An 18,000-nucleotide genomic window follows, 5' to 3' on the forward strand; every position below is an offset into this window, starting at 1 on the left:
AGCAAGAGTTACAGCTACATTTTTAAAAATGTATCAGGCAGTGAGCTCCAAAGCTGATGCCCGGGCTTGCAGGAAAAAACTCAAGCCTGTGTTTGCTCCTGACAGAGCAGGAGGCAGCAACATAGAGTTAGTTAGGAAGGAGAAGAGTGATTTCTCTCAACTTCTTCTTGAAAATTAATTATAACCAGTAAACACACACACTCACACCAGTGCAACACCTGACTGAAGACTAAATATCTAAAGAGCAAGGCCAGCTGAGACTTGTTATAAGACTTTGCTTTGGAATACGAATATAACTCTGTGATTGAGTGCTTGTCTGAAATGCCCAAGGTCCCGGGTTCAATCCCCAGCACTATAGTGAAAAAGGAAATAAAAAGGAACGAATCAATTTTCTTTGTTTTTCATCTTCAGTAATCATTTAAAAACTGAAATACAGTGGGACTGGAGAGATGGTTCAGTGGTTAAGATCACTGGCTATTCTTGAAGAAGACCCAGGTTCGATTCCCAGCACCCACATAGTGGCTAACAACTTTCCATAACCCCAGTTTCAGGGAGATCCAAAGCCCTCTTCTGTCCTCCAGAGGCACTGCAGATATGGGTGCACTTCACACATGCAGGCAATACACACATACACATTAAATAAATTAAATAAATAAATAAATAAATAATAAATTGTTTTAAAAAACTGAAGCACAGACAAAAACCTGTAGATGATAGCATAGGTCAGCTACTGCCTACAAAGCCATACTAGTGAGGACAGAAGAATGCCAACAGAGAGAGCATGTGACTAACCCTAGCAAAATATGGAAGTATAACTCAAGAAGAGAAGTAATTAAAACACAATTACAGAGCACAATAAAATATACTCAGTAAGAGGCTAATATGCAAAATACAGAAGTCCTAAAACTCAAAGCAGAAATTAAATAAAATTCAAACAAAAACCCAATCAAAAGTAGGCCAAGGATCCAGACAAAAAATTTCCCAACGAAGATATACAGATGGCCAACAGGTATATGAAGAGATGCTTCATATCACTAACCAGCAGAGACATGCAAATGAAAACCTCAGTGAGCTTTCACCCCATAATTGTTAGCTATTAGCACAAGGTGTAGAAAGGGAACCCTTGTGCACTGGTGATGGTAAGGTAGATTGGTACAGTGTGGAAAAAAGCATGGAGAATTCTCAGAAAATTAAAGCTGGGTGTGGTGGCACGCACCTCTTGTCCCAGTGCATGGGAGGCAGAGGCAAGAGAAGCAGAAGTTCAGAGTCACCCTTAGGTACATGAGACCTGTGTCAAAAACTGCAGTGTTACAATGCCACATTACAATTACCTGAATAAAACAGCCTGGCTCTTAGTTTTTAAGAGTGGGCCCAAACTCATAGGACATCTGTTCCCACACGTGTCTCTTGGAATTCTTGCTGGAATCATGCTGCTGGAACTATGCTCTGAAACTATGTCCTTGAGTCGGGCCTCACCCATATTTTATTCATTTGGGGCAGTACAAGCTTGAATCCACCCTTATGAGACAATCTGGTCTTTTCATCCCTAGTTCCAGAATATCTCATACACACAAAGTCAAGCATCCTTCTCAATCTTCATGTTTTCAGTGAAGATTGACACTCTGCCTTTCAGTGCTTTGATATGTTAATTCTCAAGCATACCCACATTCATTCATTATCTTTTTGGGTGGAGTAGCAAATTGAGGTTCCCAGGAAACAAGATCAGGTGCCCAGGTCACAAGAGCACATGGTTCAGTGAGTTTGTCCAGGTTAATTAAAAGCCATTAGTCCAGTTTATGTCTGTTTTATAAGTCATTCCTACAAAAAACAAAACCTTCCCCAAACAAAAGCCAACCAACCAACAAGAAACACACGGAAACCCAACTATAATTTAGATACTCCCAGCAACTCCACTTTGGGATGTATGCCCAAAGGAAAGACTGTGACTGTCTCAAGTCAGTATCTGCATGCCTACAATCTCTGCAGCATTCTTCCTGGTAGTCAAGGTATGAAATCAGTGTTATCAGTTGACTGATGAATGAATAAAGAAAATGTGTAACCATGTGCCTGGCATGTGGAAGGTGCCTACCATGTTCAAGGTCCTAGGTTCCATCCCCAGCATTGTGCAAACAAGGGAAAAAGAAATGTGGTGTATACAAACACATACAGAGAAATTATTAGCCTTTAAAAAGAAGCCAATCCTGCCATCTATGGTGACAGGGATGAGCCTGGAAAATGCTATGCTAAGTAAAATACTCCAGACAGTGAAAGGCAGATATCGCATAATCTCATTGAAGTGTGGAATCTACATAAAAGTCTGACTCAGCAACTGAGCATGGTGGTTTACTAGGGACTGGGTGGAGGAAAAGGGGGAAATGCTGGTCAGAAGGTACAAACTCAGTTACAAGATGAATAAATTCTGGAGCTGTAATGTACAGCATAGTGGGTACAGTTTATAGTAAAGTACTATATTCCTGAACATTGCTGAGAAACTAGCTCTCAGATGTTCTCACACACACTGAGTGGTAACTAGGCAGATAGACTTGTTAACTTGACTTTGGTGATCATTTTGCAGTGAAAATTTTAATAATTTGTTCTAAAAAGTTACCAATCTAAAGAGTTATTTTAGAACAAATCATAATGGCTTGTTTTGCACTTAGGTAAACTTTGTTCCAACTAACCATGCTGAACCTCAAGTTCCTGTAAATTATACTTCCTATCTGAGCTCTCTAAATGCAATTCTTTTTTTGCCACAGAAAGTAGATCTCTTCAGCCTGGGAATTATCTTCTTTGAGATGTCCTATCATCCCATGATGACAGCCTCAGAAAGAATCTTTGTTCTTAACCAACTTCGAGATGTAGGTATTAGATTTTTTTGATGCATAAATTTCCAGTATCTTCAGCCTCACATAGAGATCAGAATTTGAGGCAGGACTTTTTCCTGGTATTTATAATATATAAGAGGCTATCTATGGTAATTTTTTTTAATATTTATTATTTTTATTTTATGTGTATGCGTGTATTGCCTACATGTAGGTAAGTGCACCCGTGTCATTCAGTGCCCACGGAGGACAGAAGAGATTGTTGGATCCCCTGGAACTGGAGTTATGGACAGTTCTTAGCTGCCATGTGGGTGCTGGGATTCAAACCGGGTCTTCTGCAAGAACAGTGTTCTGACTGAGCTATCTCTCCAGCCCCCCTATGGTAATTTTTTTTTAACGATCTCAATCTATAGCTCAGGCCAGCCTGAAACATAAGCTCCTTCTGCCTCAGCCTTCTAAGTGCTGGGATTACAAGCTGTGTGACACCAAGCCTGGTTGCTTACTATAATCTTAATGACTCATTTGCTGACTTAAGCTAAGATAATAAATTCTAGGTGGAGAGATGGCTCAGCAGTTAAGAGCACTTGCTGCTCTTGCAGAAGACCCAAGTTTAAGTCCTAGCACCCACATTTTAGCTAACAACCATCCTTAATTCCAGTTCCAAGGGATCTGACATCCTCTTCTGGCCTCCTCAGGCATTGCACTCACGTGGCACACTTACATACGTAGAGGCAAAACACTAATACACATAAAATTTAAAATAAAAAATAAAACTTTAAGAGACACTCAGTTCTCCCATTTGCAGTGAAACATCTTCAAAACAAGGAAAGTTCCCTCATTTAAGTTGTTAATATAGTAGTTTGAATAGATAAGATTCTGACTATTGTTCTGTGTTCTGATAAATAAAAATCCACCTGTCAACCTGCTGAAGTGAAGAAAAGATTCATATTGAAGGGACCTGGTTTTGAAACACATAAACAAACCAAAATGACCAGAAGTTAAATGGGTCTGAGGGCTCAAGATGTGCCCCTGTGGCAGAGCACTTGCTTGCCTGGTATGCATGAGGCCCTGAGTTTGGTTTGCACACCACTAAAACACACATAAACACAGTGCCAACGTGGCTCTCAGAAATATCAGTCACTTAGAGACAAGCATAGTGGTCCCAGCATTTCCAAGGCAGAGACAAACAGATTTCTGTAAGATTGAGACCAGCCTGGTCTACATAGTGAGTTCCAGGTCAGCTAGGACTACAAAGTGACCCTGTCTCAAAAAGAACCAAAAAAATTATATAATGTCAGTCACTTGAGGTTTGGTTCCCCCCCTCCATGAAATTTCTACTTATTCTTGAGACTAACCCTTTCCTCTGTTACTCTCTGAGCTCATAGAGACTAGTGTTACAGGATGTGAGGTCAAGGGTACCCATGAGAAAAAGGCTTTAAAATGAAAGTAGAGAGTAAGATTTGGGTGGTTTAGACTCTGTTACACATGAGCAGCAGATATGGAAAGCCTTCCTCAGTCTTACAGAGCAGAGGCAAGCGGGTTTATTTGTTAAATTAAATAACATACACCAAGCCAGGCATAGTGGTGCAAGCTTATAATCCCAGCATCTGGTAAGCAGAAGTAGGAGGATCAAGCTCAAGGCCAGCTTGGGCTACATAGTAAGCTCCTGTCTGAAAAAAGAAAAAGAGAAAAAGAAAAAGAAAATAGTTAATAAGCAAATAATACTCTGTAAGTACTCCTGTAGGGATAGAGAAGTGGCTCAACAGTTAAGAGCACATACTGCTCTTGCAGAAAACCCAAGGACCTGGCCACCTGTAACTAGCTCCAGGAGGATCCAATGCCTCTGACTTCTGTGGGCACCTGCACTCACATAGTTATACCCTCACACAGGCACACATGCATACACAAAATTAAAAATAATAAAAATTAATATTAAAAAAAAACTCTTGTAGCGATTTTGGACCACAGTTGAATTACTTTCCTAACAGTAGCATGTGGGTAGGTTATGAAATATAGGTGGATGGGGTGATTGCTGTCATTTGCCTTATTAGAATACTCTTAGATGAGTCTGTCCTTTTTTTAAAAAAATCTGAAATTTATGCTTGTTCCTTCATTTCATGAATACTAAACTGTCAAGTCAATCTTGTAATTGAGGTCCAGTTTGCCAGAAAAGTGAGGATTGAGGGGGATTTTAGAACTAATTAAATTTGTTTGTTTGGCATGTTTTATTTTTTGAGATAGGAGCTAGTGTAGCCTCAGCTGGCCTCAGACTTGTTATGTAGCTGAGGATGACCTTGAACTTCTGAGCCTCCTGCCTCTACCTACTAAGTTTTTCTCTTAATTGATGTTGATAATTTGGTGAAATTGTAACCTTTTTTCACTATGTGGTTCATAAAACTACTTTGTGTTTCTGTGAAACCATTAAATTTTTAAGTAGTTTGTCCTCAGAGGAGGTGAAATCTGTAGGCAGTCATGTGGGTGATTGGTATTATTAGACTGTGTTGGAAGAGTGAGCCTAGGAGGTAAAGGTGTCTCTTCAATCTTTCTTTCTGTGTTAGCAAATTTTAATTTGCGCTTTGGTTTTCTTACTTGTGGTGAATAAAGCTTTGATTGTGGCAGCTGCCAAGCCCTTGCTGATTTGAGTTTTCTACTCTCTTAGCCCATATCACCCAAGTTTCCAGAAGACTTCGATGATGGAGAGCATACAAAGCAGGTAATTTTCTGTTGTGTTAACTGCAATGTCTTCAGTCTTGGATTTTTTTGTTTTGTTTTTTAGGTTTTTTTTGAGGCAGCGTTTCCCTGTGGCCCCAGCTGGCCTGGAACTCACTTTGTAGACCAGGCTGACCTTGAACTCACAGACATCTACCTCCTGTACCTCCCAAGTGCTGGGATTAAAGGCCTGTGCCACTGCACCTGGCTCAGTCTTGGGTTTTAATTACTGTTTTTCTTCTTTTTCAATTAGTAATCTTCTGCCATTCATTCTCTTGTGTTCTGGGAACAATGTAGGGGAAAATATCAAAAGATGAAGCTCTTAGAATGTTATTAGACTTGAAATATACTATAAAAAGGCCAAGGTCTGACAGGAAAAGTGAACAAACTACAGGGTGCTTTTGTTTATTTAATTATGCTTTTAAAGTGTCATTTGAACCATTGGCTAAGCTATTAGAAAAAAATGCTTTTACAGCTAATTGTGTTTTAGAAAAAAACTTAGGGCTTTAAGAAAAAAAATTAAGTTATATTCTTGTTCTGTTTTATGATTAAAGTAGTTCAGGTTACATTTGTGTGATTTTTTTCAGTTAGGGTAACATTTTCTAAATAGTCTGTTGTTACAGACTTTGGGGGGCATTTGCTTTACAGTACTGGGTATTGAACCCAAGCTCCCCACCTGCTAGGCAAGTGCTCTCCCACTGAGTTATATCTGCAACCACTGTTATAGTATTCTAAAGCAAGATAATTTCTCATACATACCATAACTGAGTGAGTGAGTGAGTGTGTGTGTGTGTGTGTGTGTGTGTGTGTGTGTGTGTGTGTGTGTGTAAAACTCATCTTGTAGGCTAATACTGGCACCCAGCTAACATGAAAGGACAGTTATTGGTGTTTACTATGGTGAAACCTTCATTCATTAATACTCAGGATATGGGAATTTGTTCCTTATACTGACTTTCATTGACAGTGATAGTCAAGGCAAAAGTCTCTTATTTAAAAAGTATCAGCTTTGAGAGCAGGAACATAAATAGAATGTTTCAATATTTGCAACTTCTTGTGGGCTACATGTCTGTGAGGACAGCCATTGTGCTCACTAAGACTTTTATTTCTCTCACCTATGAAATAAGAGACTAATAACATCTTTTATTTCTGTTGCATTAACATTCTGTGATTCAATGATGTTTGTTCAGTGTGACATTTATTTATGGCTAAAGGGGCCCATTCTACCATATCTATTTAGTTAATGAAGAGTCATCAGAAAACACTCTGAGTCATTTTTCTGCCAGTTTTGTTAGCTATTATTATTTGTTTGAATTTAGTAATTTGCTGTGTTTCTGGGTATCATAACTAAATGTTAACTTAAAATCTTTCCCTATAGTGTAGTCAGTCTTAGCATTTTCCACACAATGACATGATGGTGACCCAGGAACTTTATTCAGCTATAAACATGAGAGAAGCCATGCAAGACATTTCTTCTTATGAGGATTGTTTTCCTATTACCAAATGTGTATTAAACACCATCAGCATTAGAGTTTGAGCTTGTGAAACTGACCCCAGAACAACAGACGCTGCTAACATAACTCAGTGGGTAGAGAGATTGCCTAGTGTTTACGAAGCCCTGGTTTCCATCCCCAGCACACACCAACTAGGTATGGTGGTGTATGTCTGTAATCTAGCATATAGGAAGATCAGAAGTTCAAAGTCATCCTTGGCTACATAGAGAATTATGCTCAGTATTGGAAAGAGGTGATATTGAAAATTCTGATAGGCTGAATATTACACAACTTTTGCTAACAGGAATGTATCACTGTAATGAGGTCTCTTATGCTGAACAGCAAGAAATCAAAAAGATTTCTTGTGACATTTTCTTTCTGTGTACTGTAAAGCTCTTACCCTTGTTTTTATTTGACCCTAAAACAGGAGTACCAGAAGAATATTTTGAAGATATATTAAAAATATTTCATGAAAAAAATCCATTTAAAGGGGTTGGAGAGATGGTTCAGTAGTTAAAGAGCACCAGTTGCTCTTGCAAAGGACACAGATTCAGTTCCCAGCACCCACGTGGTGGCTAACAACCATCCATAACTCCAATTGCAGGGAATCCAATGCCTTCTTCTGGCCTCTATGGGCAGTGCACAACACAGGTGCACTTACGTACATGCAGGCAATATACTCATACACATAAAATAAAATAATCATTAAGGGCTGGGCATGATGGCACATAACTTTAATCTCAACTTTCAGGAGGCAGAGGAAGACAGGCCTGGTCTACATAGCAAGTTCCAGGCCAGCTAGGGCTACAGGGAGCCCCTGTCTCAAAGAAAAAAAAAAAAAATCAAAGGTTTTATGGTGAGTGTGCTGGGCTCTCGGGGTCCCTGCACGCACTCCCGGAATGGGCTTCTCCGCCGTGCGCCTGGAGGATGGCGGGTCTGGCTCTCGCGGGTTGCTGGTTCTCTGCTGCTTCCCCGTGTCTCTCTGCTGCTGGAGCGTTGTCCAGCCGTGTTTCTGCCCTTATTTCACCCGTGTACTTTCCTCAATATGCGAGTTCCACCGGCCGTTGGACCACGTGGGAAAGTACGGGGCGGCTGAAGCTGGGATCCGTGAGTCGGTGATGGAGGAATGCTGCCCCCCGGAGAGACTAGATTGCAGGCAGGAGACACAGACTCAGCTCAGTCAGATTCAGTGATGCAGCTCTTTATTCCAAGTCTCAGTGACCCAGTTCCTGCTCTAGCTCCTGCTCCGCTTCTAGCTCCAAATTATTGAGAGAAGACTGGAATATTTTATACCACAGGGGCAGTGGTAAAAGCTATAGCTGATAGGTATTTTGGGGATGCTTCATTTGCGTGTGGAAATGGGCTCCCGCCAGGCTGCCAGACTGTCAGACTGCTTGAAAAATCACACAGGAAAGCATGCTATTTCCAGAGCCAGAGGCCATGTTTTCTATGGTGGCTACTTCAAAAGAGTTAGGAAGATGCCAGGTACTCTGCTGAAAGGAGTCATCTGCATATGAAACTGAGCCCATGGGCCACCCGGACATGGAGAGACTACGACTTCACAGCAGGGGTCCCCAACAAGGTTTATATTGCCTTCAGATGGTTATCTACTGTGGAGGTATATAAAATAGGAAATATAAGTCAAGAGAGTCAAGGAAATGGTATCAATACAAATAACATAAAGGGAGAAGAAAGAATCAGAGCAAAATGTGTTTTTAAGACTTAAGCTCAGCTTTTGTGGGGTTGTAGAGTTGAAGACTTTCGGATTGTTTGTGACAAGAGATATAAAAAGTGCCTCTTTTTCAAGAGATACCCCTGTTACATTCTTGTACGAGTCTGTGGTCATAATAGGGTGAAAGAGGACATGACACATTCAGAGATCTCAGAAATACCAATGAAAATGTGCCAACTAAGTGCAAGAAGTGTCACAAACTGACCACTGACCTGTTGGGAAGATTCCTGAGCCTCTTCCACTGCATCCCTACCCTCTATGTGTCTGTTGCATTGTAGAAATCTGTCATTTCCTGGCTGTTGAATCATGATCCAGCAAAACGGCCCACAGCTATGGAACTGCTTAAGAGTGAGCTGCTGCCCCCACCCCAGATGGAGGAATCAGAGCTGCACGAAGTTCTGCACCACACACTGGCCAACATAGACGGGAAGGCCTACCGCACCATGATGGGCCAGATCTTCTCTCAGCATATTTCCCCTGCCATAGACTATACCTACGATAGTGACATACTGAAGGTAGGCTGAGCCATGTCTCAGAGCTTACTCTGGGCCATCAAAGGACCATATCAAGTCCTATTTCTCTAGATACTTTTTTAAAAATTTATTGTTTGACAGTTTCACACATGTATATAATACATTCTGGTCACACTTATTCCTGCACCCTCTTATATCACCCCCCGCTCCCTGCCACCACAAAGTCCTTATCTCACATTTATATTTATTTATTTATTTATTTATTTACATATGTATCTATGTCTTGGTGTGCTTGTGCAGGTCAAAGGACAACTTGCAGGAGTAGGTTCTCTTCTACCAGGTTGGTCCTGGGGATCAAACCAAGGTTGTCAGATTGCCAGGCCTGGCAAAAAGTGCCTTTACCCACTGAACTATCTTATTAGTCCTTTTTCATGTCTTTTTGTTTTGTTTTTGCTTTGTGATCCATTGAATTTAACCAGGTAGGCCTCCAATGTAAGTTTTTTCATAGTTTATTATTTAATTTTATGTGTATGAGTGTTTTGACTACGTGTATATAAATATACTTACATATGTGTAATGCCCACAGAGGCCAGAAGAAGACATTGAATCTCCTGGGTCTGGAGTTATAGACAGTTGTTAGCCATCATGTGGGTGCTGGGAACTGAACCAGGTCCTCTCCAAGAGCAGCAAGTGCTCTTAACCACTAAGCCATCCATCTGTCCCCTCCAATATATGTTTTTGATATGAGTTCCAAGAAGCCACTAAACACCTGCAAAAAGTGTGATTGCCATTGTTCAGGGAAGAAGAGCCACACTGTTAATCACTTACTTGAGTTCTTGACCTCTCCCACTGTGTACCCACCCAAGAGATTAAAAGACAGACCCCTGTCCCAGCTACCCAAGAGTAGGGACATCAAGCAGTCAGATCCATGTGAGGTAGTAGAGTGGCTCCAGAGCTGACTTCCAGATGGCCTGGGAAGTGCTGACACACAGGTGCCCAGGGCTGCCCAGCAGCTCTGGTAGCCTGGCATTTTCAGCTATGAGGCACCTCAAGAGATTCTTTAAAAGCTCCCAGATTGGTTGTGAAGTATAGCCAGGTCACCAATTTTAGAAGCTTTTAATGTTTCATTTCTTTAAAAAACAATCTGAAACAATTTAATAAAACATTAAAATTTGATAAAGTTGGGAGGATAGATAACCAGTATTGGTTATCTTTGCTACATATTCCTATATATTTAACTTATGGTATAATTTTAAAGAATGGGGTAGTAGAGGAAGCAGTGGGAAAATTTATGGATGATCAGTATAGATTTTTAAGGACTGAAAAGAGGTAGGTGTATCATGCACAGCTGTGACTCCAGCACTTGAGAGGATTATGACCAGTTCTAGACCAACCTGGGCAACATAACAAGAGCCTGTCTCAAAAATAAAGACCAGGGATGGGAGAAATGTTCCCTAGTTAAGAGCACTGGCTGCAGAGAACTGGGGTTTGGCTCACAGCCACCTCTAACTCCAGTTCTAGGGAATCCAGTGCCCTCTTCTGGCCTCTCTGGGCACCAGGCACACACATAGTAAACACATAGACATGCAGACAAACACTCATACACATAAAAAATAAAAAACCTTTTTTTCAGTATATATTTTTATTAAATTTTTGTGCATTTCATACATCTTAATCATATTTGTACCCCCTCCCCTATCTGCATAGGATTCATATTAAACCAATCCCATCCAGGGCTCAGGGACCATTTCAGAAGAAGGGGTAGAAAGATTGTAAGAGCTGGGAATGGTAGAAGACCACAAGGAAACAGAGTTTTCCAGGCTTCTGAGAACTTGCTCTTATGAACTTAGAGCAATGATGACAGCATCCACAAGGCCCGTGCAAACTCAAACCAGACAAAAAAATAAATCTTTTAAAAAATAAAGACTAAGCAGAGTTTTAATTGGCTGGCAATATTAGAAAGATCTCTTTGTAAAAATATAGGTGACTTTATTTTTGCCTTTTTGTTTATCTGTTATTTCTAAAATTCTTATAGGAAAATAAAATTATTTTTGTAAGAAAACAAAAAACAAAACAAAAAAAAAAGCCCTGGACAAAACCCCTAAGTGTTCATAGCTTCCAACAGTCTTCAGTGACTCAATGCATATGTGGGAGGGAGCCTAATGTGTTAGGAGCTTAATCACCTCCAGTAGTCCTAGGGTATCTCCAGGAGAGTGTGCATATTGGATTAGCTGGTAGAAAGCATGTATCAGTGTGGGTAAGGGCATTGTCTTTGAACTAAGGTGGCCATCGTGTTGCTCAAGGATAGCTCTTGCATTATAAAGCAAGATTAATTATAAGACATATGGTCTCTTCCTTCCATGTGTTCACAAAGACACTGACATCTCTGTTGTGATCCTGGGACTGAGCTGAGCTGTGTAGTGCCAAATGTAAACCAAAGATTAACATTTTGGTGGGTTTCTTTGATTAGGCTTTAGCAATGATTTTTTATTTTTTAATTTTTTCTGAGACAGGGTCTCCCTGCAGCCCCCAGCTGGCCCAGAATTCATTATGTAGACCAGGTTGGCCTTCATCTCACAAAGATCTGCCTGACTCTACCTCCCAAGTGCTGGGATTGAAGCTGTGCACCACCACACCCAGCTGGCAATAATATTTTTAACTGATCTCATTTTAGGGCAACTTTTTGATCCGTACAGCCAAGATACAGCAACTTGTATGTGAAACCATCATCCGCATCTTTAAAAGACATGGTATGTCGTTTTCTAAAAATTATATCCCTTAGCAAATAATTTTTTAACTTTCTATTTTTTTTTACTTTATGTGTATGACTGTTTTGCATGCATGTATGTAAGTGTACTACATGTGTACAAACCAGTGGAGTCTAGAAGAGGGCATCAGATCCTCTGGAACTGGAGTTAAGGACCATTGTTAGCTACCATGTGAATACTGAGAACAGAACCCATGTTCTTAACCATTCAAGCCCCCTCATACCATTTTTTTTTTTATCATTAAAAGATTGTGCAGTTAGTTTTTGTCAACTTGCCACAAACTGGAGATACCTGGGAGACGAAAACTTCAATTGAGGAATTGTCTCCATCAGACTGGCCTGTGGGCTTGTCTGTGGGGACATTTTCTTCATTGCTGGTTGATGTAGGAGAGCCTAGCCCACCGTGGGTGGTGTCATCCCTAGGCAAGTTGGATTGGCCTATATAAGAGGGGTAACTGAGCAAGTCAGTAAGAAGCAGCCCTCCATGGTCTCTGCTTCAGTGCTTGCCTCTACTCCTGCTTGAGTTCCTGCCCTGACTTCCCTCAATGATGAAGTATAATCAGGAAGTGTAAGCCAAATAAACCCTTTCCTCCCTCAGTTGTTTTTGGTCAGTATTTTATTGTGGCAACAGAGAACTAAATGAGAACAAAGGGGCTAGGTAGATGGCTCAGTCAGTAAACTGCCTCACACAAAGTATAAAGACCTGAGTACAGTGTCTCAGCACCCACATTAAAAAGCCAGGTATAGCACATGTATCTGTAACCCCAGCATTAGGGCCAGGGACACAGAGATGGGAGGATTCCTGGGCTCAGTGGCTAGCCAGCCAAGGCAAATCAATAAGCTCTAGGTTCAGTGAAAGGCCCTGTCTTAAAGAGTAAGATAGAGAAATTGAAGAGGATGCTTGATATCTACCACACAGATAAGCACGAAAGGAAAAAGAATGAAAAGGCAGGCCAGATACAGTTTTAATGACTGTAATCCCAATACTTTGAAGGCTAAGGCAGGAGGATCATGAGTTTAAGGTTAGCTAAGGTTACATAGTAAGTTCAAGACCAGTCTAGGCAACATAGAGCCTGTCTCAAAAAAAAAGTACCACTGGTAGATTTTGGTATAACCATATATTAAAATTCAGTTATAAGTAGTGAACATCATGTGAAATTAATTTTTGTCTCAGCATATTGAGGAGAAACTGGTTTGACTGTTCCAATTTTGCTACTAAAAGACAGTCATGAAGTTAGAAATATAAATCAACTGGAAAACTTAACCCTAGCTTTCCATGTGTAAGTTTGAAAACAGGAAAAACTGGTGATGGGATTTGGGCTGCGCCAGTGGCAGATTACTTAACTGTTAGATTTGTGTGTATTTTAGGTTGCTTCCTAGGAAGAATAAGAGCCTGATGTTTAGCTATTTTTCTATTTTTTGATGTAGGAGCTGTCCAGTTGTGTACCCCACTGCTGCTTCCCCGCAATAGGCAGATATATGAGCACAATGAAGCTGCTGTGTTTATGGACCACAGTGGGATGCTGGTGATGCTTCCTTTTGACCTGAGGGTGAGGCTGGGATGTTCCCCTGACAATCTGGGTACCATATCTGGTCATATGAGTGTTATTTTACCGGGCATGGTGGTGCACACCTTTAATCCCAGCACTCGGGAGGCAGAGGCAGGTGGATCTTTGTGAGTTCGAGGCCAGTGGGTTCCAGGACAGCTGGGGCTACAAGGAGATCCTGTCTCAAAAAGACAAAAAAAAAGTCATGTTTCTGTTAAAGGATTTCCCCTACCAGACACCCCAGCACCAAACACACACACACACACACACACACACACACAGAGGCTTACATTTGGAATATTATCTTTAGTAAATACATTCTTAAGAGAGTTATCAGAGTAAAAGCATTTTTGGAGTTCACTAAATGTTTGGCCCTAAGTGCATCTTCCTGCATAATAGTACAAGTGTTTTTGGCTCAGAGCCAGAACCTATACTGCAGTGCCATATGTGCACCTCAGTGCTGAGACCCCTTGAGTAAGCATGGCAGGTTAACTTTAACTGAGACAAAAAAAAAAAATATATAAGATATTGTTTACTTCCTAGATAGATCTTCAGTAAAATCCTGACATGTTAATATCTAGAGCAACTGAGTTCTTGTAAAAAGCTAATTGGGTGTGGTAAATGCTGCCCATGCTTGCTTTCTTCTAACTTCCAAGGTGCCCTTAAACAGCAGCAGTCTTAGTCCCTCACTTATACTGCTTTGACTTTAGGCAAGCCCATCTGGCACTGCACTGTAGACCCGCAGGAAACGTGCATGCATGTGATGGACAGGGCTTCATCCCAGTAGTACAGAAGGCACTTGAAAATAAGAATATGAAGGGTAGAGTGTGTACTTGCATGCGCAAGCTCCCCATTCAATCCCCAGCACCAAAACTTAAATAAAAACCCTAAAAGAAATGTAAGCAGAGCATATAATTAGGCAGTTCTTAAATTCTTAGAAGAGAAAATGAATAAGGCTGATAAACTTCTAAGATGTCCAGCCTCACTGATGGGGAAATGTCAAGCTGTCTTACCTTCCCTTGTCAAACTGCAAAAATGTTTAAATTAGTATCATCCAGAGATGACCAGGCTGTAAGAAAGCTGCTGATGAGAATGAATTGATAACTTTAGAAATAAAAGTTTCTAAATTTAAAAAAAAATGATGCATATTCTATAGTCTATGAAATAGCAATCTCACTTTGAGAATTTATTCCAAAAAGTACCACAGTATATGAATACTAAAAGGGTGTTCACATTGCTGTATCCCAAAATTGAAACCTATCTGCATTTTCAGAAAAATGATTAAATATATATCATTAATATTAAGGAATATTGGGGCTGGAGAGATGGCTCAGTAGTTAAGAGCACTGACTGCTCTTGCAGAGCACCCAGGTTCAGTTCCCTGCACCCACATGGCAGCTAACAATTGTCAGTAACTCCAGTTCCAGGGGATCTGATGCCCTCTTCTGACCTCTGAGGGCATTGCACAACATGGGTATACCTACCTACACTTACCTACATGTAGGCAATACACTTATACACATAAAATAAAAATAATAAATAATATATTTTTTAAAGATATTATGGAATATTAAGGAGATATTATAAAAACACTTGCACCTATAATCCCAGCATTTGGTAGTCAGAAGCAGGAGGATTACAAGTTTAAGGCCAGCGTAGACTATGTATTGAGAGACTGTCTTTAAAAAAAAAAAAGATAGAGTTATAATAAGGGGCTGGAGAAATGGATCCATAGTTAAGAGCACTGGCTACTCTTGCAGAAGACCCAGGTAGTTCCCAGCACCCACATGGTGAATAACAGCCATGCATAACTCGTTTCAAGGGATCTGACATTCTCTTCTGGCCTCCCAGGTTTGCACACATATGCAGGCAAAACACTCATACACATAAAATAAAAATAAGTCAATCAAAAAGTTTTAACTAGAATTGGGGCTGGAGAGATGGCTCAGTGGTTAAGAACACTGACTGTTCTTGCAGAAGACCCGGGTTTGAATCCCAGCACCCACATAGCAGCTAATAACTGTCCATAACTCCAGTTCCAGGGGATGTGATAGCCTCTGTGGGCATTGCACAACACGGGTGCATTTACCTACATGCAAGCATAACACTCATACACATAAAATGAAAATAATAAAATACTTTTTAATTTAACTAGAATAATAAATGAAAAAAAATTTAAAGAGCTATATTTTTCTATATGTCAAATATTCATGTATGTATAAGATGAAAATACACGTTTAGATATTTAGATGCATCATTTTTTGTATGTGATATAAGAATATCCATGGTATAATGTTAGCTTTAAAAAAATGTTTCGAAGGAACTCTAAAATGCCATTTTTGTTATAAAGAAAGAGAAAAGGTTCTAAAAAAGAGGATTTTGTGCACATTAGGTGCATTATGTGTGTTTCATATACTTAGTATGTGTGCAGAGATGTGCATGCTCTCACACGTGAGTCACCAGACTGTCTCAACATCACAAAAAAAACCTGAAGAGTAACTCGGGTCTTCTGCCTTGTATATCTACAAGGCATTACCTTTTCCTTTGTTTTTAATGCCTATAATTTATGGCTTATTGCAAAAACAACTTTTACTTTCATGAGAAGAAATTCCTTCCATATCATTCTTTCTCTGTCTCTCTCTCTCACACTGTGTGTGTGTGTGTGTGTGTGTGTGTGTGTGTGTGTGTGTGTGGTGCTGGGAATAGAACTCAAAAGACTCCATGCATGGGAAGCAAGGGTTCCACCAGTGAGCTATACCCCCAGCTCTTTCTTTATTCTTGACTTCTATTTTTCTTTACAGTGAATAAAGTTGGTTGGGATTTTCTTATTAGAAGTGAATAAATTATATATCAGACATTTGGGCTCTGTTAAAGGAAGAGTAGAAGCACAAAGGTTACATAGTTGTATTTAAAGCTGGTTTCTGGGTATGGTGCCGCATATGCCTTTAATACCAGCACTCAGGAGATAGAGGCTCGCTATGAGTTCGAGGTCAGCTTGAGACCCTGTGTCAAAAAAAAAACACAAGAAAAGCAAAGCTGGTTTCTTATTCCCTAAATAGTAAATGACTGATAAGGGCAGATTCTTAACCATAAGATCCCTTCTATATACTGCAAAAAATAAGAAATTGCCCTTTATAAGTTTGACTTATTAATAATACTATACCACTTCTCTTTAGGCAATCTGAGAGTGGTTTGATTATTTGTGGGTGGTTATTAGGAATGTCTTCTAAGAGAATGATAGGAAACTCAGAAATTCATCCTTAAAAAGTATTCATTTTGGTGATATTATTATAAATGAGATTTAAATTTTTTATTAGTGTGGGGGAGAGAAAGTGGAGGCCAGAGCTCAATCTTTGGAAGTTGGTTTTCTCCTTCTACCCTAGGCTCCAGGATTTGAATGTAGACCATCAGAGTTATGTGGTAAGCACTTTTACCCACTGAGCCATCTCCCCAGCTAATAAATGAGAATTTAAAAATCATATATAACCAGTAACCTGCACAGATTTCACTTAGGCATAATAAAATCTGACAGCATGTTGAGCTAAAAGCAGATTTTCCTCAGAATGCAGAAATGCCACAGTAGCTGAGGTCTAGCAGTGGAGTCTTCTGCTTAGTCAGAAGACTAAGGCACTTGGGAACATTTCAAAGTGTGAATGGTGCACAGCTCTGGATATTAGGGCGTGTTCTAAAATAATGCATCATTAGGTGTTTTGGTCATTGCACTGATGTCATCAGTTGTGCTGACATGACATCAAGTGTGGTAGCTGAAGGATCACTAGGCAATATGGCTGATATCTGACTCACCGTTATGTAGGGTGTGACTATACCAAAACCACCAAGTTGTGTACCTTTAAAAAAAAAAAAGGCTCTCTCCAACCCACAGGCCTCTCTCCAGGGTAAGTCCATCGCATCCTCTGCGCCTTGACTCCCCCAGCCTCATTCACCCTCCCATCTCCCCCGCAAGTCTCTCCTCCTAGTTTGGGTCCTGTCCCATTATTTATCTTGGGGCCCCAGACACTTAGGGAACCACTACTGCTTCCTGATCCTTTTCATCCAGACCAACTCAGTGCCCTCTCTGACCCCAGGAGCACTGCTTCTGGGCCTGGCCCTGCCCTTACCTCCCTCTGCTTCCCTGGGCCTGCACCACCCACCAGCCTCTTTCCTGGACGCAGAGGCTGACCTTTCCTCTTCCTGATCCTTTGCATCCAGACCAACCCAGCTCCTTGGTGCAGTCCCCAGGAGTCCTTGGGGTGGCTTCCCGCCCCCATCTGCATTTGCATCTCTTGGTGGCACAGCCACAAGCTACCCTAGACCAGCATCTTTCCTGGGCCCGGCTCCCAGGCCAGTCCAACTCCCAAATTCCCGAGGCCAAAATCTTTCCTGGAGGTATCCAGACCTTAGGAGAAAGCCTGAGAGCATCTGATCCTCATCTGACTTGGGCCTCTGTGGGAACTACTGAA

At 40.7% G+C, this 18,000-nt stretch overlaps 1 protein-coding gene across 3 annotated transcripts in view; it reads left to right on the forward strand.

Moving 5' to 3' along the window:
* The window catches only part of Eif2ak4 (eukaryotic translation initiation factor 2 alpha kinase 4), a 115,612-nt gene that overhangs the window by 56,698 nt on the left and 40,914 nt on the right, over positions 1–18,000 (forward strand). For 2 of the 3 annotated variants that reach the window (XM_008842309.3, XM_029567910.1), the window contains 5 exons: positions 2,757–2,858; positions 5,482–5,535; positions 9,032–9,268; positions 11,901–11,976; positions 13,422–13,543. In XM_008842309.3, the coding sequence (XP_008840531.1) occupies positions 2,757–2,858; positions 5,482–5,535; positions 9,032–9,268; positions 11,901–11,976; positions 13,422–13,543 (591 nt within the window). The remainder of the gene's footprint in view (positions 1–2,756; positions 2,859–5,481; positions 5,536–9,031; positions 9,269–11,900; positions 11,977–13,421; positions 13,544–18,000) is intronic. The other variant, XM_029567909.1, reaches the window with a different exon arrangement.

Source organism: Nannospalax galili, unplaced genomic scaffold, assembly GCF_000622305.1.
Source record: "Nannospalax galili isolate Female #2095 unplaced genomic scaffold, S.galili_v1.0 scaffold1400, whole genome shotgun sequence".
NCBI lineage: Eukaryota > Metazoa > Chordata > Mammalia > Rodentia > Spalacidae > Nannospalax > Nannospalax galili.